At 41.8% G+C, this 27,202-nt stretch overlaps 2 protein-coding genes across 2 annotated transcripts; both read left to right on the top strand.

Annotated features, from left to right (window-relative positions):
• The first annotated feature begins 755 nt into the window (after positions 1-755).
• Positions 756-11,277, top strand: atp6v0a2a (ATPase H+ transporting V0 subunit a2a). Its single transcript, XM_073477840.1, has 20 exons — positions 756-866; positions 1,057-1,135; positions 1,379-1,476; positions 2,978-3,115; positions 3,523-3,620; positions 3,720-3,846; positions 4,579-4,661; positions 4,754-4,847; positions 4,919-5,131; positions 7,227-7,377; positions 7,464-7,603; positions 7,694-7,851; positions 7,945-8,035; positions 8,127-8,245; positions 9,653-9,863; positions 9,940-10,059; positions 10,159-10,275; positions 10,410-10,527; positions 10,626-10,797; positions 11,175-11,277. Exons 1-20 carry the CDS (start codon positions 756-758, stop codon positions 11,275-11,277), a joined length of 2,541 nt encoding a protein of 846 aa, XP_073333941.1.
• Positions 11,278-13,891: 2,614 nt separating this feature from the next.
• On the top strand, positions 13,892-25,006 carry osbp2a (oxysterol binding protein 2a). Its single transcript, XM_073478322.1, has 14 exons — positions 13,892-14,061; positions 15,503-15,708; positions 19,227-19,477; positions 19,598-19,766; positions 20,399-20,519; positions 20,625-20,691; positions 20,779-20,913; positions 21,013-21,258; positions 21,422-21,542; positions 22,331-22,434; positions 22,716-22,811; positions 23,226-23,410; positions 23,525-23,745; positions 24,864-25,006. Exons 1-14 carry the CDS (start codon positions 13,892-13,894, stop codon positions 25,004-25,006), a joined length of 2,235 nt encoding a protein of 744 aa, XP_073334423.1.
• Positions 25,007-27,202: the final 2,196 nt, after the last annotated feature.

Raw genomic sequence — 27,202 nt, 5'->3', positions numbered from 1 at the left:
GTGACATGTACACATGGACAGATCATTTGTGCTCACAGCTGTGTCTGTCGGTCAAACCTCCAGCTTCATCCATTTCTACGTCGTGGCAAACTCGATCATTTCCGCGGGATGTGACAAAACCTGGCAACCCGGAGACGCAATCTGTGTCAATTGCCGGGCGACGTAGCGCGAATAAAGGCCGTGGTCTATTTCTGATTGTGGCTTATTTTAACGCGAGGCTGCCTTCAGCCCCATTTGTCTGCATGGCGGGTTGATGATTTATCTCTCCGGTGTGCCTGTTGCTCGTTCGTGTCCGGGCCTGCGTCGCGTCGTCTCCGTGTTTTGTGCGCCGTGATGACAGGTGTTCAAGGTAAAGCGCCCACAGGATGACGCCTTTCTCTCTCGTCGCTCGGTGCAGAAGGTGCCTCGTTGTCAGGGAGGCTTCTGTCTTTGTTTTCATATTGTTTCTTCAGTAAGACATCGGCGGGTTTTTGTTTTTTTTTTGCTGGAGACAAAAGCGGTGCGACGCGTAGACTCCAGAATGAGAGACAGGTCTCCCCTCTGAACATCATCATTACCGGACGTAATTAATCCTCGGGGGGTGATGTTAATTGGTTAAGGGGGTTAAAGCCACGCGACGACTGGGGTTGAATATTGTGATGTCCTATTTTCTCTGCTGGTGAACGGCTCGTTGTGCAGGTTCAGTAGGCTACAGGCAGATTATCACCAGGCGGAGGCGGAGGAGGAGGAGGAGGAGGTCTGTGTGGCAGATAAAGATGGTGTTTCGGAGTGAGGAGATGTGCTTGGCGCAATTGTTCCTGCAGTCCGGCTCTGAGTATGACTGCATCAGTGAGCTGGGGGAGCTGGGGCTGGTCGAGTTCCGAGATGTAAGTAGAGATGCTGAACTCATTTTCTTCTATCAAGTGTTAAAGTCTGTGCGCCTAAAAATAGACCTAAATGTCCACATCTATCTAATGTGTCATAAACTGTAATAAAGGTGTCATGATGGACCTTGTGATTGCACATTGCAGTATATAACCTGCAGCCACCTGACCTGTGATGCTCCTCTGGTTTCAGCTCAACCCGAGTGTCAGCTCATTTCAGCGGCGCTTCGTCAGCGAAATCAAGAGATGTGAAGAGATGGAGAGGATTCTGGGTAAGAGAGCAGCAGCAGCAGCAGCACCTGGGAGGGTTCATCATCATGTGACCGTGAGCACACACCTGGACAGATGTGTCACCAGGGGTAGTTAGTTAGTCAGGGCGGAGTGTGTTCTGTAAAATGGGTTCCCCGGAGGTTTAGATGTTGCAGTGTGCTCTGACACCCCAGCATTAATTACCATGAAACAAACCATCAGCATGTTTTTAATGTGTGTGTGTGTGTGTGTGTGTGTGGACGCAGGCTACCTTCTGAGGGAGATCCAAAAGGCGAACATAGCTGTTCCAGAGGAGGATGAGAGCCCACTCGCTCCTCCCCCCAGACAAGTCCTTGAGATCATGGTAAGTGTCGCTTCATCCACATGTTTACATAAAAGTGCCCGTGTAGCAGTGGCGAACTCAGGATGTTTGAGGGGCAGGGGCAGAAAAAATACAAAGGGCACCAGCTGAATGTGGTGGGGCACCAGCCATCTACCACAGGGGCATCCAAGGGGAGATTCCCCAGGGTCTGTATCGACATCAACCCCAAGAATCCAGTATCGGTCAGGTTCTAGGTTTACATGCACAGTAGTGTTCCGGTTCTGTCCATATTTAGATGTCCACTTTACCCGTGTCATCTTTTTTTGATCTCTTCAATGAAACTTAGAGTATTCTTGATTTTTCCTGATGTGTTTGGTTTAGATAATATCTCTGCGGTTTAGTTTCCGGCTGCCTGCACTCTGCCAGATTTAGCTCCTCCATGTAATCATCAGTAATGGAAGATGAGAGAGACATCCAGATTGATCCGTTGTGTTACTGATGTTGGACTTTCATTTTCGTTTCAGCATGTAGCCCATCGTCACATAATTTTTCATCTTACTTGTTTGTTTTTCTGACCCACTGCCAAAAAATAAGTAGCACACATGCCGGAGAATGATTAGCGTGAGTTGTTTATGTGCTACAATAGTCTGGTTAACATTCAGGTTTCACAAAACTGGGAGAAAAGTTCATACCAGACGTGACTTAAGTCAATTGGTCCAGGTCTCAGGCCAGTTGTCCCAAGTTTCTGTTGGGAAAGTCGAGTCACAGGTTGTGCCAAGTCATGTCAAGTCCTCAGTGAAGCCTCCTCCAAGATACTGCAGTCTTACCTGCACTATCTGGTCTTTGTAAAGAGAGGATACAAGGTAGTAGTGCAGGGTAGTAGTGTATGAAGGTGCAGCTACGGGCAACCGGTGAGCTAGCTGTGTCGTCCTGAATTGTTTGAAGTGTTTTGTTTCTTTGAAAAAAGTCATTCAAGTCAACATGTCTCAAGTCACAGTCACATTGACTCAAGTCTCCATCTCTGGTTCATGCAAGTGTCTGAAACGAGGATATGATGATTAAATGCACAGCATATCAGAAGAATATTGCCCCAAACCTGACCACAACTTTTTTATCAATCCTATATCTTTAAATCCCGAGCGTTGCTTTTATTATTTCATGTTCCAGATATAAAATCTTTTAAATATACGTGATATATTTGATCTTTTTGTGTCTGGCCTCTGTAAGTATCTCTCTACGGAGGGTTGACAAAACACTGTAAACACATCATGAAAAATAATGTTGCAAATACTGCTACCAAGATGGGTCATGTAGCCAATTAGCAGCAATTTTCATCTCTATGTATTTTTAAAACTAGTATATAGATGACAAATAATGCAAAGTGATCGATTCCACCTAATATGACCCATTTTGGCAGAAACTTTTGTTGTAATCACGTTCATTTGGGTTTTTGTCTACCCTCTGTGGATTAAGCAATCTATCTTTATACACTGAAAACATTTGATGTTTTAAAAGCTGCTGTTCACTGTGTGCTGACGTTCAGGAGCAGCTCCAGAGGCTGGAGATGGAGCTCAGCGAGGTGGCCCGAAACAAAGAGAAGCTGCAGAGGAACCTCCTGGAGCTCACCGAGTACACGCACATGCTGAAGATCACGCGGACCTTCATACACAGCCGCTCCAGAGTGAGTGTGTTTCTGTTCAGCTCCTCATAGTCACACAGACACACACTGACTGACTGTCGTGTGCTGCTTTTATTTTCCACAATCCAGCTCCGTTTTCGCATCTCAGGCCTCAAGATGCTTCCTCTTGTTTTCTTATCACTGACGTGTTTTGTTTCACCGGGTGACAGAGGTGGAACTAGTGCTGACTTTAATTACTGACACGGCGGTGCAGCTGTTACGAGCAGCACCTGACTCATCCAGACTGCCATGTTTAAACAAAAAAGCGACACAGCAACAATGAGAATATGTGAGACTAAACATCGCATTCCAGCAGGTGAACATCACATCAGCTTTGTATAGCTCAGAACCATGTAAGGCACAGTTACTGTAAGCTGTCATGAATGAAACATGCTCCTTTTTATAATTAGCATGAGGCTCTTGGTCCCCAGTATGAAGAATTCCCCACGATGGAGACGGACTCGGTGACAGGATGCACCGGCATGCAGAGACTCGGAGCCAAGCTGGGGTGAGCTGCAATGAAGTCTCATTTACACCCACACAGCAGGATGTTACAGCATCATCAGGAAATGAACCGCAAACCTGATCCGATCTCTCCTGGCTGTAGGTTCGTGTCAGGCCTTATCCAGCGGGTGAAGGTGGAGGCCTTCGAGCGCATGTTGTGGAGAGTGTGTAAAGGCTACACCATCCTCAGCTACGCAGAGGTGGATGAGAACCTTGCTGATCTCGACACCGTGAGTCAAATAGGACAGAAACGTTTGAATCGAAAGGTTATGATCGACGTGAGGCTTATGGAAATCTAACAATCTGACACACTTTATCCACTAGGAAGAGGTTCAAGTGGCTGGTTCTTTTTTTGATCAGCAAAATAGCCAGATTTGTGAAGCTTTAGCCTCACAAATCTCCTCAATCTTTTAATTTTTTTTAGAAAAGAGCAATAGAAAACAGATTAGTAGATATTTTTAGCCAACTGTTGCTGGTTCAAATGACGAACATCACCGAAGCAGATTAGAGCTTCTGTAGATGAAATCCGTAATGGCTAAGATGACAATGGCTGCTCCCTGGTGTTCTCTGCAGCCGGCGTCTGCATTCAGCTAAAGATTGCTTGGAAATACATGTAAAAGACACATCTATGGCAGCCGAGAACACTCGTTCTTGCAATTATTATTTTTGAAGACGTATTTCAAGATCATTATTACAATTATGTTGTCATTTCAGGATAACGTAGCTCGTTTGCTCGTGGGTTCATTCATCTCGAGATAACAAAAGGCCAATTTCTGGAGATAACGAGATAATTTATCCTGAGACAACGACATCAGCTCAATTGGTAGATGTGTAAGCAGCTGGAAATGCTTTCATCATCCATTCTGTGTAGAGACAGGGCAGAATCAAACAATAGGCTTAAATACATACATAGTTTTCTGGGGCTCAATGAGTAATAACTTGCTTCATCTGTGTTGTTTCAGGGCGAGATAAGCAAAAGTGTTGTGTTTCTCATCTCTTTCTGGGGAGACCAGATCGGACAGAAAGTTCAAAAGATCTGCGACTGGTAAGAACGACGCTATCACATGACTGTGCCTTCCTGCACCTGTGGTATTCTCCTTCAATATCAGCATACTCGCCTGTCTTTGTCGCCCTCAGCTACCACTGCCATCTTTATCCCCACCCTGAGAATGATGAGGAGCGGGCAGATGTGTTGGACAGCTTAAGGACACGCATCCAAGACCTCAACAATGTAGGACTCAGAAACGTTCAACACATATACACATTCTCAGTGAGTTTGTACTAACTGTTGTGTTCCTCCAGGTGCTGCACCGCACTGAGGACTACCTGAGGCAGGTTCTGCAGAAGGCCTCGGAGTCAGCCTACACCTGGGTGGTGCAGGTGAAAAAGATGAAGGCGATCTACCACATCCTGAACCTCTGCAGCTTCGATGTCACCAACAAGTGTCTGATCGCTGAGGTGTGGTGTCCCGTCAGTGACCTGGCAAACCTGCGGGGGGCTCTAGAAGAGGGCTCGGTGAGTTCTGTGATCATGATAAATGAACAGTTTTATACTTGGTGAAATACAGCTTCTTCTCATCTTCGAGGGGGGGCTGGAGTCGATCCCAAGACCTGTCCAAGACCCCTTAGATCTGACATTCAAAGGTCCACAGTCCAGGCGTATGGCTGTATTCAGACCAATTCAGGCAGTGAAGCGATTAGTGTAGGAATCTTCATTTGGTCTGTGAACTCCACCTGGAAAGAGCTCAGTTTCTGGTTCCCAGCTAAGGAGCAACAACTCTTCCAGAAAGGCTTTGTCCATCCACAACAAGTTTGTGCTTCTACTTTGTTGCTGGTGCGTTCCCCTGGTAGCACGATGTTGTTTGAGGCACCAAGCAACATGATAGAAACTCTGAGCGATTTGGCCGACCTCTTTTTTTGGCCTACATGACAGTGTCTGTTTCACCCTGACAGAGAGCGTGTCATGTCAACCAGCAACCAGCAAGAAAACATGAACAACTTCCATAGATAAGTAGGCTATAAGCTTTACTTATAAAGTAATTTCATAAATTTTGTGTAAACTGCAGTCACAACAATACTGTTTACCAGCTTGTGGCTTATGTGATTGGCGAGACGTCGGGTTGCTTTTCTCCAAAAGTTGATTCTGTTTCAACTTTTCGCTGAAGGGCTGCTGCGTTCCTTTTCCAGCAACCCCTCTGATCCGCACAGCCGCAGCCTAAACCCACTATCCGCACTCAAAATGAATAGAAGGACTGGTGGTTTGATGTGTGGGGTTTTTTTTGTTATATTTCTCAATCTTTGTCTAATCTCTTTTGAAGCACCTTGTAACTCTGGTTTTGAAAGAAATATGGAAATAACAGTCTACTTTCTTACATTTGATTTGATGCACCAAAGCAGCCTCTCGTAACACAAAGCATCGATATCGCAGCCTAATTTCACAGCCTTACAAATGAATTAGATTCAGCAGTAAGAAAATGATCTTTTTTTCAGAGGGGTGTTTGCCCTCTTGCTAATTATAAGACTAATTTTTTGCCTCTTAATTGAATTGCTGTTGCTTATCAGCTGCTAAAGGCTGTAACTGCGTCACCAAGATGTGTTTTTAATTCTCTCTCGTCAATACTGGCAGCAGGCATTTTGGATGACTCCCTGTCCTGAGCCACTCCATCTGTTGTATTTTGTTTTTTTGCATTATTGGCTGTATCATTTGTTGTTGCCACAGTTAGTGTTTACTTCTCTCGCTCGCTGCACAGTATACGCCAGCAACTCCTTCTGCTTATATGGCTGCATATTTGGTTGTTTTCAGATCAAATTTTCCAGAGTCCACTAGAGACAAACTTTTGTGGTCAATGAATCACTCAAACCTGTGAATATTTGACACGAGATACAGAAAATGCTCCTCAGTGTGTCGAATCCACATTTACTGTGTAACGCCGGTTGATACATTACTGATTTGCTGCTAAACTGCCCACCATCCAGGCCCTATACTCATCCAGAGTCAGGAAACGGGCAGGAAACATCTCTGCAGACCCATCACACCCTGGACACAATCTGTTCGAACTTCTCCCCTCCGGCAGGCGCTACAGAACACTGTTCGCCAAAACAACCATACATAAGAACAGTTTCTTCCCCCAGGCCGTCGCACTGATGAACACTTGATCAGTCACCCAGTGTCAGTGACCCCCCTGACTCCAAAAAACATCCACTCATAGTCTTTACATTCACAGACCAAATTGCACTTTATATGTATATATATATATATATATATATATATATATATATATATTTCTACCTGTACATAATTGAACAACATATATCCACACTGTAAATAATATAATATAAATATACTTAAATATATATTTATATATTTATAATAGTCCGGACTTCTGAACACCTTTTAACTCACTGTTCTTTGTTGTTCTTGTTCCTTCTAGTTGAATGTTGTTATGTTTGTTTATGTTCATGTCTATGTCTATGTACATTGTGTGCGAAGAAAAAACCAAGTCAAATTCCTTGTTTGTGTTTCACATACTTGGCCAATAAAGCTGATTCTGATTCTGATTCTGATTCTGATTTCTGTGTTGTCCTTTACATTTTTGTCTTTTTTTAAACAGAGAAAAGGTGATGCCACTGTGCCGTCCTTCGTGAACCGCATCCCGAGCACCGACACGCCACCAACCCTGTTGAGAACCAACAAGTTCACATCCGGCTTTCAGAGCATTGTGGAGGCTTACGGGGTGGGGGACTATCGCGAGGTAAGCCCAGGTAAGAACTGACACTCCATCTTCTACAGAATAAACGTATTATTTAGTGTTTCTCCATTAAATACAGCATGTTTCTCTCACTGGCAGCTCCCTACACCATCATCACATTCCCCTTTCTGTTTGCTGTGATGTTTGGCGACCTCGGCCACGGGATGGTAATGAGCCTTTTCGCCTTGTGGATGGTGCTGACAGAAAAGAACCAGAAGAAGAAACGGTCCAGTAATGAGGTAGGAACGAGTCGCTCCTGTCATCCATAATGCAGAGTCTGATAGTAGTACATTAGTTTAAGCTGATAGCCGCGTCTCTGTCGGTCTCAGATATGGGCGACGTTCTTCAGCGGACGTTACATCATCCTGATGATGGGGCTTTTCTCCATTTACACCGGCCTGATATACAATGACTGTTTCTCCAAGTCCCTCAACATATTCGGCTCTGGCTGGAGCGTTAAGGCTATGTTCACTAATCAGCAGTGGACGTGAGTTATCAGGAAATAACACGCACTCTGAAACAGAATTTTGGTTTATGTGTTGTTTTTATGACTGATACACATCTCTCTTTCACATTACAGAAACAAAACCCTCCAAACAAATGCTTTGCTCACATTAGACCCTAATGTCAGTGGTGTTTTCAGCGGTCCGTATCCATTTGGCATCGATCCTGTGAGTAAATGCACTCAGATATTACTCTCCTGACATAATTGGCCTCATCTTCGTATCGTTTTCGCTGAGACGCTTTTTAATATGCCATCAGATCTGGAACATGGCGGTGAACCGACTGTCCTTCCTCAACTCCTACAAGATGAAGATGTCAGTTGTTATTGGGGTCATCCACATGAGCTTCGGAGTGGTGCTGAGTGTCTTCAATCACTTGTGAGTGACTCGAGATAGAAGTCCCTGGCACTTTGACTTAACAGCATCCATCAGTGTCAGGCATCAACATGTGCAGATAAAACTGAATTTGGGAGTGTGTGATGAATATATTCTCTGAGGCTGTACTTAGGCAAAGCTGTACTTTGAGCTAATTGCTAACATGCTCAGAATGACAATGCTAACATGCTGATGTTTAGCAGGTATAATGACTGTTAGCATGCTATGATTTGCTTAATAGAAAATGTACAGCAGTTCCTGTGAAAATACAGTGCTGACAGCTCACGGAAGTCTGAAAGCATAGCTGAAAATGCAGAAATGTGAGATAAATTGCCTGAAATATCACAAACTAAAATACATTGGATTTTATGCTGAAAAACACGGTAGTCAAACAGCATTCGATGAAGCTGTTAAGAGATGAAATGCTTTGATAGAAAAGAACGGAGGCAACTGTAACACTCAACACTGAAAGTTGAAATGAGTTACCTGAAAATGCTCGATACTGTGATGAGCTGTAGCCGCTCGCTTAATATTAACATTAACATTTTGACTTGATAATGGTGCCGAGTGACAAGACTAGAGATCAATGTTTCTACAGACCTCAGGATTATAAATGTGTGTACCAGATGCCACGGATGCCCTTCCAGTAATTGTCAAGATACTTAGATACATAACCTCATGGTAGCACTAGAGAAAAGTCACCAAAATCAGTAGGCTTTCTCATCTGGGAACAATGAGTGTCTGTACGAAATTATGATCCAATCCATCAAGTAGATCATGAGATATTTCACCCAATAATTGAACAATCTGACCTGCCGTTCAAAAAAAAGTCAGAGAACCAACAAAGTCATTAGTATTCATCATGACGGTACCAAATTCCATGACAATGCCGAGATATATATAGAGAGAGCAGAGCTGCTAGTGTGGCTAAAAACATCACCATCAGTCAGCCACAATACATGCCACTGGGTGACATGTCCCTTCATTTCCATGACCATGGGCGCTGTAGTTTATTTTTGAGTCAATCCCACGTAGTCCTGCTGCCATAAATACTTTCTAGAGCACCAAATCTAGATCTGAGAATACTCCCTAACTATTTAATCCTGATTAAGTAATATTTGCCTAGCTGTTTATGGTAATTATTTTGATGTATATCCTCAGTAGGGTCCAGTGGACTCAAGGCTGAGAGCCATAGACTGGGAGGGGAAAGTCAGAAAGAGTTTTCAGACGAAGACATTTGTTCTGTTAATGGGATTTGTTGTTGAAAGCCTGTGGAAATATCACTTACAGAACTTTCATTCATATACCGTTGTTTTAAAACCATATTGTTGTTTGTTATTTAGGTGTCCAATCATTAATATCATCTACTTATAACTTTCTTTATTCCCATCGTTTGTTTTCTCCCCTCAGGCACTTCCGACAGAAATTTAATGTCTATCTGCTGTTTCTTCCTGAGCTGCTCTTCCTGCTCTGTCTCTTTGGTTACCTGGTCTTCATGATTTTCTACAAGTGGTTGGCGTACGGTGCACGAGACTCCAGCCAGGCTCCAAGCATCCTCATCCACTTCATCAACATGTTCGTCATGCAGGGGAAGGACATGACTCCTCTCTACCCGGGGCAGGTATGTGTTGACGATTGTATCGTCTGAAATCTGAATTTTGATCCTCGTTAACACGTTTGTTATCTTGATTCAACAGACTGGGCTGCAGATTTTCTTAGTCCTGATAGCGATGCTGTCAGTTCCTGTGCTGCTGTTAGGAAAACCTCTTTACTTGTACTGGCTGTACCGAGGAGGCAAAGGCCTGCGCAGACGCAGAGTATGTCTCATCACGTATATTCAAAATATAGTCACACGTGCAATCTAATGAGTTTTGGTTTCATTTGTCAATAAAATCACTGCTGTTGTGTCACCTCAGGGTTATGAGAGGGTGAGGCGTGTAAGTGAGGATGACAATTCCACAACACCATCCTATGAAGAGGATGAAGAGGAGGGACTTGATGAAATGACCAGCAGAGAAGCTCTTCCCAAAGAGGTCAGAGGTCCACCACTATCCTGCCTTTACATGTTAAATGCATTTTTAAAGGTTTGGGTGAACTGTTCCTTTAACTTCATATCATTAGTATGAATACGCTGTGATATCTTACATATTTTTAAACTGATTTGCAGTTTGACTTTGCGGACGTGCTCCTGTACCAGGCCATCCACACCATAGAGTACTGCCTGGGCTGCATCTCCAACACTGCATCATACCTGCGTCTCTGGGCGCTCAGCCTGGCTCATGCCCGTGAGTACAGAGAAGTAGTTCTACCTTCTTCTGTGTTTCTACTTACTTCTACTTTGGACTCTTTACTTTACACGTGAATTAATGTTTGTGTGCTTTAGAGTTGTCAGAGGTGTTGTGGTCCATGGTGATGCGCCTGGGCCTGAGGATCACCACGAGAGTCGGGGTTGTGTTCCTGGTCCCCGTGTTCGGCCTCTTCGCCACGCTCACCGTGTCCATCCTACTAGTCATGGAAGGTTTATCTGCGTTCCTTCACGCTCTGCGACTTCACTGGTGAGTCTCGTCGTACCGACTGATCCCGATGTTCACAATCGTTCCTCAGTTCAAGGATATGATAGAAACAATCTGATATGAGACCAAAACATCAGGAAGGATTGCATCGACTGAAGTTAGCCCATTATTTTCTCTATGAACTGATAAAGCATTTGGTCTATTAAATATCAGAAAATAGTGGGAAATTACAATCACAGTCTCCCAGAATTAGAGATGATGACTTCAAATTGATGTTTTGTGATTCAGTTCATTTTCTGAACTTTTTTGACTGTTCTTGATGAATTAAATAGACTTTTTAATTATTGAACAAGAGCTTCAATAATGAGTCTTTAAAATGTACTTTCATCATTAATATTGAGACGCATGTTTAATTTCAGGGTGGAGTTTCAGAACAAATTCTACCACGGGACCGGTGTCAAGTTTGTGCCCTTCGACTTCTCCCTCCTGCCCTCCGTTTTTGAACAAGACGGCCTGCTTTAAAAACTACGGACTCTGAAGTACTGCACACGAGCGGAGGCAGACTTTCTATGATTGGGACGAATGCTGGAAGCAGGAAGAATTCACACTGTGATAAATGACAACAAACCTTCAAGACAATGGATTGAAACTCACTCTTGTAGCAACGTTTTTCACCACAACGATTTTTAAAGTGTTCTCGGCTGTGCTGACTGCCTTACTACTTGTACCCAGCAGACCTCTGAGTATACAGAGGCTCAAAATTCTTCTCGTTACGTTCATGATTTGAGTTTTGTGGGTGAGATGTCGCTCAACACTACTCGTCACACCAGTTGAGTGGCTCTTTTCATTTGCTTTGTGCTGTGTAAACTGGTTTTGTATGATTTACAACATGGTATTTAAAATAAACAGTTATACAGTGCAATGTAAAGTTCAAATATGTTACAACTATTGAAGTTCATATCAAGCATCCTGACGTAGTGCCATAGAGATTTATTTCGGATGATGATATGGGGATGCCTTTGAGAAAGCCTGCAGGCATCAAAATCTAAAGAGAGAATAAAAACATTACAACCCTTTTTTGTGAGGCATAATGTCACAAAGCACTTTGCAGAAATGATTGTACAATGAAAAGTTTTCACTTTTGACTGTGATGATGCCAAATGAAAATAATCCTCAACCGTTAGCTGTTTGCTTATTTACTTATTAGCGCATTTATTTCAACTTAACCTCCCCTGTAATCGATAGGAAAATATCAGATACTCCAGAAAAAGTCAAGAAGCCTTAGGTCTTTCTTTGATGATACTGCTTGTTTCGTTTGTTAATGATAATTAATCATGGTATTTATTTAAATTATTGTCTGTACAAGAGTCTAATATTTTACCATTTTGATGTGTTGAATAAAGGTTTCAAGAATCGCAAGCAAATACAGCTTTCGTGTCGGTGTGGTTTTATTTGGTTGTTCATTGATAAGGAAAGACTTCAGTAATCATTCATCCACAACTCTCAACTCACAGGCTGCTGTCCAAAGTGGGTCAGTTGCCTCTTGCCCTCAATTGTCGGGTTACTCCTGAACTGTTACCCTGACAACAATGTCCATTTTGATGAGGTATTGTACTAAACCTGATTTAGTGATTTTTTAAAAAACATGAAAAACATACCTGATTGTTTACTCCATTTTTACTCCAGACCCGGTGCAGCACTCGCCTAGAACAATCGCTTTATTATAATAACGCAAAATGATGTCCTTTAATTTTTAATAAGAAGAAAATGTTCATGCTACCATAGATGTTAATTTTCCATTAAACGGTATACTGCCGCAACCATAATCCCAAATTTTATACTTCAAGGCTTCAGAAGGTCTTTAATCAATTTAAGGTGGCATTTCAATCAGTGATGTGAGCAGAAAACAAGTGTAAATGCTTTGTTTTGTAGTCATGTCATATCCTCTTAAAGGCACAATTATCTGTAGGACTTTTCATTTGGCAACAAGCTGCCAGCCACCTACAATCAGATATACTCATGCCATTATTTGAAGTAATATGTTGTGTGTTTTTTTTTTACAGGGGAGTTGGATTTTTCTAACCATAACCCAATGATTTAAAGTGGCATGTTTTACTGTGTGTGGCTTATTAATGACCAAGGTATCAAGGTGATTTATTTGTTATTTTACAACACAGGGTTGCACAAGGGAAATGAAAGTTGTAGCTCCCATGTGCTTCACACACAGAACATCTAACCACCTTATACTGAACATTATCCCAGAGCACCAGCAGCTCTCCTGAACCCATACTGCAGCTGTGACAGGAGGCACAGCAGCAAAGGTGCCCTCTGGTGGCGATGACCTCACAGTGCAACTGAGAGCCACAGATGCAACATAACGACAAAAACTTCTGACTTCTTGTCTTAAATCTCAGAATCTCAGACTGCAACCTGATAATTAATATTTATCTTTCCAGATGTCTCAAAATAAGGGTAAGAAAATGTATGGGTAATAAATGTATTACTTTTATTTGGTTTTATTTTGTTATTTCCTGCCATAGCATCACTGGATTTTATTGTTTTCGAGGCATTAATCTTCCTCCGACTGACTCCTGAAATTATGTAAAAAAAAAAAAAAAGCCGCAGTAAATGCCATATGTGACACACACACACACACGCACGCACGTACGCACACACACACACACACACACACAGACCTGCACCCATATGCTACAATCCTGTAATAAGGACGTCATCATGATCTCCCCTCTCTCTCACATCCACAGGCTTTATAATAACACGCAGTCAAAGTGCAGCCTCCTCCACCGCTGCACACTTTCTGATCTAACCCGGTGATGCGCTTCTCCTCCGCCTCATCCTAGCGGGAAACATTTAGCGTCACTAGATATTTTTTTGTTATTAAAAATAAAAGTACTTCGGGGTAAAAGGGGGACACCGTCACAGCTCCAGCAAACAGCTGCAAGCTAACAGTAGCGCTAGCGGAGGACACGGTGCGGTGTGGTGCGGTGCGGCTGGCTCACTCACGCAGCTAGCTAAAAGGTAGCGGTGCAGCTGTTGACAGGCGGCAACTCCACACAAACTGCGGCGACTCTCCGTCCGTCCCGCAGGAGTAGCGTCGGCGGCCAAGAGGGGCATAATGAACGAGCTGGTGAGGTGCCTGCCCTCCCCGACTCTCCCGGGACTCCACCTGCCGTGTTTGGACGGGTTGGACACCTACAAAGGCTGGCTCTTTAAATGGACCAACTACCTGAAGGGCTACCAGCGGCGGTGGTTCGTCCTGAGCAACGGCCTGCTGTCCTACTACAGGTGACGGTTGCTAATGGTGACGGCGACCGACATTTTAAAACTCGTTTATTTTATCAACAGGAAAACTTTATCAAAATTATTTTATTTTTTTCGTAGCTGCGTGTTAGTTAACTGACAGATGATGTCTGTTACTAAATGTTAAACTAAATCATTTTTATATGGAAAATAAAACTTTTGAGCTCGTCCATCTAAAAGAGGGAGTGCCCGGATAGATCATCTGAGTCACTGCCTTAATTTGACGATTTATGACTTGTGAATAATCAATATATTCCATTAACAGCTAACAAACAGAGCTCCTGTTCCATATTGTGTCCTGCAGTAGTTTAGCCAACCCATTTTCATGCGAATCTCATGCATTGTTATACTAAACTGCAATATTTGGCTAGGTTAACTAGTATAGCTAACTAGCTAGTTTAAGCTAGTTGTACATGAATTTGAGTTTTATTTGTTTGCACAATGTTTAGTCAAACTACAAAAAATGACAGTGTTATCTGTAACCTAAATATGTCACTGATAAACAATACAAAGAGATAGCTCTCCCTAAGTAATTTAACAGTAAGATATAAAGAGATTATGACATAAAATGGAAAACAACATTCTCAAACAGAGGTGAAAGTTTAGGTTTTTGGAGTAAAGGAGCCTAAGAAGAGTGTCTGTATGTTTCTGTGTGGGGATAGACCAATTTACCAGAAGTAGGAACTAGCAGAAAAGTAAAAGTAATTAGTAACTAATGTCAGAAGTATGAACGAGGAGAAAAATGGAAATGCTCAAGTAAATTACCACAAAGTTGTAGACCTACTTCAGTAAAGTACTTGAGAAAATTGTACTTAGAATCACTCAAAATTTTGAAACTAAGATTTTCGTTTTCACTGCAGATGCATATCGGTTCCAGATATCAGTTCATCGGTCTCCTTGGTTACTTATAATCGGTATCTGTATCGGTCCTGTAAAAAACAATATCACTCGACCTCTACTATACTGTTTATTACTCTACTTGTATAATCTTGCACTATGGCACTCAGTGTTATAAAATGTACAGTATATCCTTTATATTTTGTTTGTTAAATGTCATAGTATACAAACCACAATGGAATGCTAAACTATCTTGTAAAAAACATTCAGAACAATAACATATTAAATCTGTATGAAAGCAGCCATAATCATGTAAGAGTGTTAAGCTACAGTACATATTGTTCAAAGCCTCGAGAGAAATTTAGGCTACAAATTGTCCAAAGCTTGTCACCAGAGAAATCCTTCACCACCGAGGCTTGATTGTTTGACAGACTTATTTGGATGCTTTTTTAACAGTAAACTAATTTGAAATCACTCAAAAATGAAGCTGCCCTATTTTGTAAATCAGGCACATCATCACAGAAACCACGGCGTCATGCCACTATTAACAACTCGTCTTTTCTCCAACTGTTTTCTTTGTGTCCCCCAGGACTCAGGCAGAAATGGCACACACCTGCCGGGGCACCATTCCCCTGGCAACAGCGCACATCGAGGTGGGCGACACCTGCCACTTGGTCTTAACTAGCGGAGGCCGGAGCTACCACCTGAAGGCCACCTCAGAGGGCGAGTGTCAGCGATGGGTGTCAGCCCTGCAGCAAGCCAAGGCCAATGCCACTCTGCTAATGCACCACTCAGGTGAGATGGGCATGTTATAATATGTGTGTTTCAGACAGTACAATGTGTTGGAGTGTCATTTTTAACTGGTTTCTAGCTCTGCTAATGTGTGGTGAATGTTCCTGTGCGGTACTGCCCTCGAGCAGAGAACTGTCCCAGAACATGCGCTTGAAAGGAACAACATGTCGCACCTGAGAAAATCTGAGGTAGACAAGCTAATTTTAACTGTAACCTGAATGCTGGCTCATGCAACAAAGACCCACTTACCTAAATGCATATTTTATTTATTTGTTGTGTTATGTAAACAACAAGCCACAAGAGGGCAGTGCTGATCTATATGTTCTCATGGAAAGGTCAGTTGGGATGTGTGAGAGGCTTGTTTAATGCAAAATTTGCATTCAGTCAGGTGATTTTATTTAAGGTATTCCTTCAGCTTTCATTCCTATAATGTTCACTTAGTACCTTGGGACCAAATCACATGAAAAAAATATGTTATGATATAAAAAGTCTTGTATTCTACGTGTCTGGGAGACATTTTATGTACTGCTGTCTCGCCTTATTTGTTCCTTGCAGATGCTTAAAAGAAAAGAACAGAGAGAAAGATGCACAGTGTGTTTTTTCCCCGTCTCCCTCTCTCTTTCTCCTCTGCACACACATGCAGCTACCACTTCCCTCCCACTCCGCCTCCTTTCTCCCCCCTGTCTCCTTCAGTATGACGACAGCAAGAGCTGAATGAAATGACCTTCCTTTCGACTCCTCCTCTCGTTCTGGTAGCAGGAGGGGTGGAAGAGAGAGAGGGTGTGAGCATTTTCATTGAAAACATTTTTCATCATACACTGTGGACAATAGGGAGACAGGAGTGCAGCCTTTTTAATGAGTGTCACCTTGTAAGTAACCTGTTATTATATTATTTAACAAAGAGCAGAATAGGCATCGAGATAGAAGCTGTGCTTGCATGTTTGCTTGCATGCATGTGTGTGTTTGTAGTGGTGTGCATCTGTTTATGGAGTTCAGTAAGTTTGGCTGTATTCTGTGTAAATCTGCTGACCTGGTTTCTCAGCACAGGACAGAATTTGCTTTAAAGGCACTAAATTGGCATTGCAGTTTTCAAAGTCACTGCAGAACAACAGAACAATATTTACCAGTCACTCACAGTCGAATGTGACATATTTGTCTGATGTAAATCTTATTTTTTCCTCCAGATTGTTACGGTAAATACAGCAGTTCGAGGAATCATTCCCGAGAGATGTGGGCCTTTAAGCACCCGTTAGTGCTGAGTAAAAGGTTCACACCTGCAAGATGCAAATCAATATTGTCTTTTACTCTGTCCATATTAGCATATGGAGACCATGACTGATGTGTAAGGTGTTTATGCTGCATTGAGCATTGTACAGCAATGGACTTTGGCTTGTTGGAAGTGATTACAGCTAAAATACTTAACAAGATTAAAGGAGCTGAGCACATTTTGAAGATTTTACACTTTTTTTTTTTAACTGAGGTTTCCCACGGTTCAGAGAGAGTGTTTTACAGTGCTGTTACTGCATGTTCTGTCTTGATTATTTTCAATTAATTATTTAAACATAGATTGAAATATGACCACAGCTATTTATTTATATGAATATCTCACTAATCTAATGTCTTATTCTTGAAGAAACATCCGTAATACTGTCACACAGTTTTAAACAGGATAACTTGTGTGTTTTTATGCATGTGCTTTGGTGTTATGTGTGATGTGATTTGATGACAGATTAATATTGCATGGTTTGGTTATGGGCTTAGTGGCAATGATATATTAATCGGCTAAAAGTGGATGAGAACAGCAGTAATTGGTTGGATGTTGCAGAAGCTATCTTGTAATAGCACTACACTACACGTGTGCCATTTTTGTGGTATAAATAGGTATTTTCTGGAGCTAAATCCAAACCTATCTGACAACATTAAATCCAAGGTGAAAGTTTAACATATGTGAGAGTGAGAGTGAATCCACATGACTGTTTACAAGGATTACAGTCAAACAGACTTCATGTGTGTTGCTGACGCTCACAGTGCATCCCCTGATTTTTACCTCTGATTCGCTCTTCCCACTCTGTGTCCATATTGTTGCTCCCTCTTTCACCTGTGGGTGTGTTTTCATGATTCAGCGATGAGTCACCACTTAGTCTTAGACTCTCCAGTTTGTCCTGCATGAAAAATAAACCACGCGCGCACCGACTAGACCAGTACAGACTAGCATGTACTATTATTCCACGGATGTGTGTTATGCCTGTAAGAATAAGTGCACTTCCATACAAACAGGTTTGAATGCAGCTGGATCAAATTCAGAATAAAGTAATCAAACACCTCGGTGACAATAAGTCAAGTGATCCCTCTTTCTCTCTGTTGTATATGGGTCATGAAACCATTACAGATGCCTGAAGGATTTTTCATCCTCTCATTTTTAATCTTCTCCGCCTCCTGAGACTTTGTTAATCCAGTTTGCCCTGATTGTTTTTATTTCTTTTCCCCCTCTCTCACAGAGTGTAGTAGTAATTGGTCTGCCTGCTCAGGCAATGCAGGCACTGGCCTAGATTCAGTCACCGTGCCTGGGAGTTTTCAGATTACACACACAATCCGTATCTTTTAGCAGGGAAGAAATGTTGTGACCTAGAAAAGTTTCATTACATATGATGGAGGCAGTCATTTGCATTTTAAAGCTGGATTATTAATGTTGACATTTCCTAACTGTTGACTATGAAACCAGCCATTATCTACATTTGTAGAGCCTTGAATCCAGGGTCTTTGAATAGATTACAGACTCTTTGGCACATCCATTATTACAAATATATTTTGTGGACAAAAACACTACTCAGAAATGTGTGTAAATTCTGAAAATCATGCAAAAAATCACTCATTATAGATATTTACCTTTGATAAACAAACAGACTCGGTAGATTGAGAAAAATGTTTTGTCTGATTAAGAAGCTTTTTTTTATTTTAAGATGAAAGAATGACAAATTTAGGGTAAAAGAGACAACTTTTAGGTTGAAGTAATTAAGGATTTTTTAACTTGATGCCATGATCTTTCTTTTATGTCTTTGAATCAGTCCAGCCGCCCTGCTCTCCCTGTAAAAATCCCTGAGACTGACGGCTCAGCTCATGCCAGCAAGGGGTAGAGAGCGGAGGAAAAGGGTAGTGCGTCATCTTTCTTTCTCCCTTTTCTTCTAAAAATAGCCGAGCCTCCTGATTGCACAGGCCTACGTTTCCACGGCAACCATGTTCATTCACAGTTTTCCGATCTTGTGGAGGAAGGGGTGTGGGGGATCGGGGTGTAAAGTGTTATTATCCTCCTCCATCCGTTCCCCATAAACACTCTGTCAATCTAAATTTAGAGTGTTTAAAATGTCTGTCTCAATATGTCTGATGAGAAATGAATTTCCAATGCTGTGTTTACAGAGTGCATCTTTTCACCACCCAAATTGCTCAGATGTAATAACCTTTGATGATTCTTGAAATTATGTAATTTGTTCACAGCCTTTTACTTTTTTTGTCTTTGTGTGAAGATGACTCAGGAGATGAAGGCCCTGTACCTCAGGAGGACCGAGCCCTAACCCAAGGGGTGCTCAAGACTCTGGCCAGCAAGCTAGACGACCTGAGCACCTGTAATGAGCTGATAGGAAAGCACGGCGCCGCCCTCCAGCGCTCCCTCAGCGAACTCGAGGAACTGCGTGGATCCTCTGAAAGCACAGACAAAGTGAAAGCTGTTAATGAACGAGCCACCCTTTTCCGCATCACCTCCAATGCTATGATCAATGTGAGTTCAAACTGTGCGAGCTGTCGCCTGTCCAACAACTGGAGATAGGTCCGTGGCAAACGTCTCTTTTAAAGAGAGCTCTGCCTGCATCTTATGATGTGTGTTGTGTTCACACTTTAGGCTTGTCGTGACTTTCTGGATGTAGCAGAATCTCACAGCCGGAGGTGGCAAAAGGCCCTGCAGCATGAGAGAGAACAACGTCACCATCTGGAGGAGACCATCGAACAGTTAGCCAAACAGCACAACAGCTTAGAGAGAGCCTGGAGGGAGAATCCCACCTCATATACAGGTGAGACACATCACTCGCTGTCTCTAAAGTGAAGTCTGACAGAATTAGAATATGGCCCTCTTCTGGCCAGTAGAAGTGATGCATGTCTATCATAGAAATGTTGCTCAGTCAGACTTCATGTATCTAAATTTTTAGTGCATCAGACTTTTTATAGCCACATTACTTAATTGTACAATGGCTGCAACTTACACACCTGTAATCAAGGCAACAACTACTGTAAGAGTAGACCAGAGTAGTCTCTTAAATGCCATCAATTAGCTTACATAAAAGAGCTGAAGGAAAAATACACATGGGGTTCACTGACTGAAGTTTATTGATTCATGTTTATAAAAAACTTGTTCTGTAAATAGTTCTCTTACTCGTGATCAAAAACATTGATCTGAAAATCACTTCTGAGGCTGTCGTGGAAATCCCAACCTGGAATCCCAGAAACCCAAATCAATTTCAGTCTTAAATTAACAATTTCTAGTTGGCCCTGCCCATTTCTGGATTAAGCACCATCCACTTCCTGTTTTAGACCTGCCCATTTCGATTAAAGATACGGATACAGATAATTTACTTGTTTGAACCAATGCAGATACAGATGATGGTTTACTTGCTTGTCTCTAATTTATACACATATGTTACCGTAGGTGTGGAGCGGTCTCAGGAGGGGGATGCGAGTGATGAGAATGATGAGGCAGAGTTCTTCGATGCCATGGAGGACTCCCCTGCGTTCATAACCGTGACTGCTAGTAGCAACATACAGCACAAGTGAGACTCTATGCAGCGTAATCTCAGAACTGTGTCCTAGATCAGCCACAAGCACAGTTACTGTGAAACGGTGAACTGTATTTAAATGATGTTGCTTTCCCTCAGGCGCTCAGGGAGCAACCAGAGTATGATGAGCGGAGGAATGTCCAATGACTGGACTCACAATGAGAACGTAAGTCCCAAAAATGCTGATATTGATAAAAGAGGTGCGTCTCACTTTTTATGTACACTAAAGCTCTGTGTTTTGTCTTTTTTTCAGGACACCTCAGGCACAAACCACATGCTACGAAGAACAAGACGCAGTCGCATTCCTGACAAACCAAATTACTCCCTTAACCTGTGGAGCATCATGAAGAACTGTATTGGCAAAGATCTGTCCAAGATACCCATGCCTGTAAATGAAAACTTACAATACAAATTGCCCTTAATATATTTTGGGAATTTTAAATGTGGACTTTTACATGAATTATTTTCTGCCTCTGTGTGATTGCAGGTGAACTTCAACGAGCCATTGTCGATGCTGCAGCGTCTGACTGAGGATCTGGAGTACAGCGAGCTTCTGGACCGGGCAGCTCGCTGTGACTCCTCTCTTGAGCAGATGTGCCTGGTGGCTGCCTTTTCTGTCTCTTCCTACTCCACCACAGTCCACCGTACAGCCAAACCCTTCAACCCCCTGCTGGGGGAGACTTACGAGCTGGACCGACTGGAGGAGTATGGTTATCGCTCCATTTGTGAGCAGGTGAGACAAGCACAGACACATATCTTTAGAGGTATATTTTACACACACTCATACTTGCTTTTGTCTAAAGATAAGATTACCCCATAGATAAGAACACAAATATGAATGCAGTGTGATGTCTATACTGCCTCTGCTGACAAAAGCTGGTGCCATCCACTCTCAGGTCAGTCATCACCCACCAGCTGCTGCCCACCATGTGACGTCACAGAGAGGATGGACCCTGTGGCAGCACATCACTATTGATAGCAAGTTTCGTGGAAAATATATTTCTGTTGTGCCATATGGTAAGAAATAAGCCAGATTACCTGTTTATACTTGGCATTAACATCCATCTTTAGTGATCCAAACACAAGTGTAAGCATCCAGCAACACACATTGTGATCCCATCACTCAAACCACTTATCAAGGTAGTCTGGGACATATTTGACAACATATCTGTTGTAGTGTAAAAACTAATGCGTCCTGATCGATCCCCGACAAGGACGTCGTCAGTGCGGGATGTGGTGGTTGTTATGGTGACAGGATGATCACCGTTTACACAGAATTCATGAAACATAACATTTATTTAGAGTAAACTTGTCAGATTTTTCAAATACAGTAAACACTAACCAATATAGGCTATGTCTTTGTCACCTGTGGAGAAAATCCCCAAACTCCTTTAAAAATCACTCAGTTTTGTGAGTTGTTGAGTTAAGAGAAACTTTATAAACTTTGTAAAACACTGTCTACGAGACATTCTTAGTCATTCTTATTTGTAAGTCCTGCAAATGTTAAAAACATTGTGTCCGTTTGTCCTAGCAATTAATGTTGTATTTGCATATAGAGTGAAGGAAAGTGAGATTTGTTCACAAGTGGTCACTCAAGACACATGTTAATGCTTTTAAGTCAGAAATTTACCTTGATTTAGTTCAGCATACAGTATAATATATACCACTACAAGATACCTAGATATGATCTGTAAATACACACAAAATACTTGTTAGGACATGAATAATTTAACATAGTCTTGTAATTATAAAACGTCAATGTTTTGCACTCGTTGATGTATGCGTCTTCCTTCTCTTCACTGTAGGAAACATTCACCTGCAGTTCCACTCAAGCGGAAACCACTATGTGTGGAGCAAAGTGACTTCAACGGTGCACAACATTATTGTTGGGAAACTTTGGATTGATCAGGTGTGCCCCTCTCAAGTTCATTCCTATTTTCAACTGTCAAAAACACAACTTGCCTCTGACATGATGTGAACAAAATAAGAACATATAATGTAGAATTGAAAACGAGACAATTAACTGTCTACAGTTTACTGTATAGAAAGACAAAACTGACAGAAATAAGATTAAAATTTGCTTTGTATCAATGAGTAGGTCGGTATATGTGTGTTTGGGTCACCTCACTGTGGAAATTAATTTGTGTCATCATAAGTCACATCTGTTTTCCTCTCTGTTGCTGTTGGCAGTCTGGGGACATTGACATTGTAAACAACACTACCAAGAACACCTGCCGTCTCAAATTCTCCCCCTACAGCTACTTCTCCAGAGAAGTCCCACGCAAAGTAAGTCTGTTGTACCTTTTTAGTCTATAATGAGCTGTTTCAGATGGGAAACAGGCAGATAGCATCCTTCATTCAGATTTCACAGCATTAACACAGTTTTATACTGTAGAAGGCAGAAACATGTGTCAAGAATCACTTGTTAGAGCATCGCTCTTGGCTAATATTGGTTGTTAATATGTTTAACTAATCTTGTATCCTCGCTACTTTGGGCATAACAATGTAGATAATCTTCAAGAGCTGTCCTATTCCTGATATATGTGCCATGATGGCAGCATCTACCTAGAAAGCAAAATACTGTACAAAATAAATAAAAAAATTAAAGCACTACCCAGCTGTGAATCTGTCAGTGCCCAGCAGTCAGAGCGTGCATGTAACCGATCTCTTCCTGTGTTTCATCTTCTCTGGTGTCTCTAGGTGACAGGAGTGGTAGAGGACAGAGAGGGCACAGCACATCACATCCTGTCAGGAACCTGGGACGACAAGATGGAGAGCGCCAAAATAGTGGACAGCAGCCAAGGATGCGGAGGCTCTGAAGGCAAACAAAAGACAGTTTATCAGACTCTTCAGCCCAAACTTTTGTGGAAGAAATATCCTCTCCCGTATGTTTATCTTATCTAACACATTTCTGCCTTTCTGTCCTCGCCCATTCCTCATCCCTCTCTGTCTGACAGTTTGTCTTATTGTGTTGTTTCTTCTATCTTTCACTCCCCCAGAGATAATGCAGAGAACATGCACTTTTTCTCCTCCCTGGCTCTGACTCTCAATGAATCAGAAGAGGGTGTTGCGCCCACTGACAGTCGCCTGCGACCAGACCAGCGGCTGATGGAGGCAGGTCTGTGGGATGAAGCGAATGTCCAAAAGCAGCGTCTGGAGGAGTGTCAGAGGCTGGAGAGGAAGAGAAGGGATGTGCAAGCCAATCAGGCCCTGGAGGAAGGTGAGAACAAGGAAACCAACAAGAATAAGAGGAACTTAATTCCCCCTCCACTCAGAAATGTGTTCCAGTTATTGTAACTTCACTTGTATGTTTGAACTTTACTATGCAGTACGTGCAGTTTGACACCAGATGGTGGTTTTCATATGTTGTGGGGAGAAAGTTTGTCTGTGCTCACCTTAAATCTGAGTTCAACACATGAATATACAAGCATGATTTCATGGCACTACTAGTTTGGAAGCCAATCATGGTTCAATATACAACTTAACGAAGTGTGATATGGAAACATCCAGTGTACATACACTGAGAATGGACTTTTCAGTGTCCAGTGGCTAAACGTTTTAAATCAAAGACGAGTCATTTTTATATCTTAAAACATTTTGGAGAGAATTAAAGATAGAAATTCTGCCTTTTACCTCTAAGATGACATTTACATTACCTTCAACACAGGTGTTGGTTTGACTACTTTAGATATATTGTGAATTGGTGTGGGTTGAAGTCAGTTAACTTCAACTGGGTGTCTACATGAAATTTATTGAGGAAACCTTTTCTTTACTTGCTTTCTTTCTTTCCTCTTACTTCCTTTTTTACTTTATTTCTGGACTTTTTCTCTCCTTCCTTCCTTCCTTCCTTCCTTCCTCACTAAGTTTCTCAGTTCCTTCTCTTTACCTTACTTCTTTTCTTACCTTTTTTACTTCCTTCTCATCTCATTTCTTTCATTACTATTATTCACTTACCTCCTTGTCTTGCTAATCAGCCCCTCACTTCCCAGACAGTGTGTTTCAGAATTCATGTCTTTAGGGCAATGATTGTTTGAAGTAAATTAAGGGTTGATCAGTGAATTAAGTCACAGTTAATCTGTCTGCTGTTGAGCTTCAGGCTTTTCTAGCAATATATTTCAGCATTTCAGCTCCAGGTTCTTCAGCAGTGCCATACATTCAAGCATTCTGTTTTTTCAGGAAATTTCAGTTATCGGCATTCACATTTCTGTAGGATATACATTTTGTTCAGCTTTATTTGACAGAATTCTGGTTATTTTCCATGAAGATTATACAATAGCAAATAGTAAAAAAAAATGCTATTTAAGTCATGCCTTAAGAAAAAGTGATTCTGTTTCACAGGACAAGACATCGAGGCCTACCAGCCACTGTGGTTCGAGAAGAGGACAGATGATTCAACAAGAGAAAGTACATATGTCTACAGAGGAGGCTACTGGGAGGCCAAAGACAGACAGGACTGGAGCCAATGCCCTGAGATCTTCTAGGACAAAAGTTTACCATACACCGTGGCATCAGACAGGCTGAGTTGTTCCACCTGATGCCAGGATACTTTCTGAGTTACAGACAGTTGTTTGGGTGTGGATGTGAGTGTGTGTGTGGGTGTGTGTGTGTGTGTTTGTGTGTGTGTTTGTGTGAGTGACTGAACCAGCTTTTGAAAGTAGCCATCAGTCCAAGAATTTCAAGCACAAAAGCTCCTGCTTCCACTTACTATTCTACTCTACTCTCTTCTGCTCTATTATAACTTGTGTTTTAAGGATGCATGGCCTCAGTTTTATGTGTGCTGTGCGTACGCTTATTCACCACCGCAGAGGACAAATTTATGAGAGTACATGGTGTTCACATGTGTGTCAACATAAGTGTGGGGCAGAAAGGCTTGCGCATAAACTTTACAGAGAAATTATTTATACACCAAAACACACTTGATTCAGTGGGTGTGTTAAGAGATAACTTTGGGGAAAGGAGTGGTTAAAGAACTGAATGTCTTGTTCTCCTCAAAGCTGGAACAACGTGTTCCTCATGCTGAGCTCTGACAGAGACACCAGGCTTTAAAAAGACCGTAGCAGGATATAACATTCTTCAGCACGAAAAGGCTTTTTTCACTCCTTTTATTGATGTACCTGGTTCTTGTGGATTTTTACTATCCTACTTCTTGAAATTAAACAGTATCTTCAAGGATTTACAGTAACTGTCCAGTCTTGGACTTGAACAAATTTGCAACAGATGGCACGTGTTAAAAACTAGGGGCGGTGGAATTTGAAACTTTAAGCGAGCTGGGATGGTCTATGTAAAGACACTCTGACACTGTTGGGTTGCATTATGGGAAATGTAGGATTCCGCATTTTTGGAGCTTGACCCATAGTAAGGACTAAAATCAGGATATCTCGACCTCTGCTGAATCTGTTGTGACCCCTCACTTTACAATGAGTCCCCACACTTATGGAAGTTCAATAGTAAATTGTCGGAGTACCACTTCTGATATCTGACGTATAAATCTGCTAAGCCTGGGGGATTTTCTTCAGCAAGGAATTATATCGGTGCTCAATGGTAGTTTTAGCCTTAATTATGTAATGAAGTAGTAATTCCCTTGTAACAACAGCATCCAAATGTTTAGATTCTGTACAGATTATAGAAATATAGCAGGCTATTTTTTGACCCATACTTTAGGGTGAATTTGACTTCAGTTTAAAATTGACTGAACATATCAGGGTTTAGCTTCTTAGTAAGTAGCAACAAACTTGTTTCCACCACTTAAAATAGTAGAAATGGCTAGCTCTATGAGTGGTTTATATCTTAGAAAGTGTTTTACATTATTCGGACAATTGAGAAGAAAATACTCCCAAGTCAGAACAGTGTTTCATGCTGCACAAAACTGTTTTAGCAACAGTTTTCCATTTGCCGAATGATAATTATGTAAAGAAATCTGATTTATACACATCAGTCATTAGCAGTACATATGCTTTTGTGTGCAAGGAAGCACTGGTGTACATTAGTAGTAAATATACATTCTATAACCAATAGTTACCTATTTATTTATAGTTTCAAGCTTACTGTGTATTATAACAAGTACGACTGCCTGGTTGCTTTGGCCTGTATATAGCAATAGTATAATAGAAATAGAATCACCTCAGTTATTATCACTGTAAGAAAATATTGTTTCACATTACTTGAACGTTCACATTTTGGTCACTACTTAAACACTAATTGTGTACACACAATCTTAAAGGTCCAGTGTGTAGAATTTAGTGGCAGATTAAAGCACCCTAAATGCTCTTAATCTCACCCTCCCCCACGGTGGCTACTTAAAACGCAAAACACACAAAATGTCCTCTCTAGAGTCAGTGTTTGGTTTGTCTGGTCCGGGCTACTCAAGAAACACGGTGGTGCAACATGCCGGACTCCGTGGAAGAGGACCTGCTCCCTCTGTAGATATAATGACACGTTGTAGGGGAATGACAGGACAATGATTCTCAGTTTCAGGTGATTCTACACTAATGAAGACTAAAGCTTACACACTGGACCATTAAATGGATTGTATTAAGATTGTATAGCAATTAATGAGATGTTGGGGAAATGAAATTACATTAAATATGAGTTTGTAAGATACAGGTTATAATATTGATGATGCAAATAAGGTGTTGTTCAAATAAAGCACAATGTTTACCTGCAGGTAATGATACATG

Source organism: Pagrus major, chromosome 12 (genome assembly GCF_040436345.1).
Source record: "Pagrus major chromosome 12, Pma_NU_1.0".
In the NCBI taxonomy this organism is placed as follows: domain Eukaryota; kingdom Metazoa; phylum Chordata; class Actinopteri; order Spariformes; family Sparidae; genus Pagrus; species Pagrus major.
This window is presented reverse-complemented; position numbering and strand designations above follow the sequence as displayed.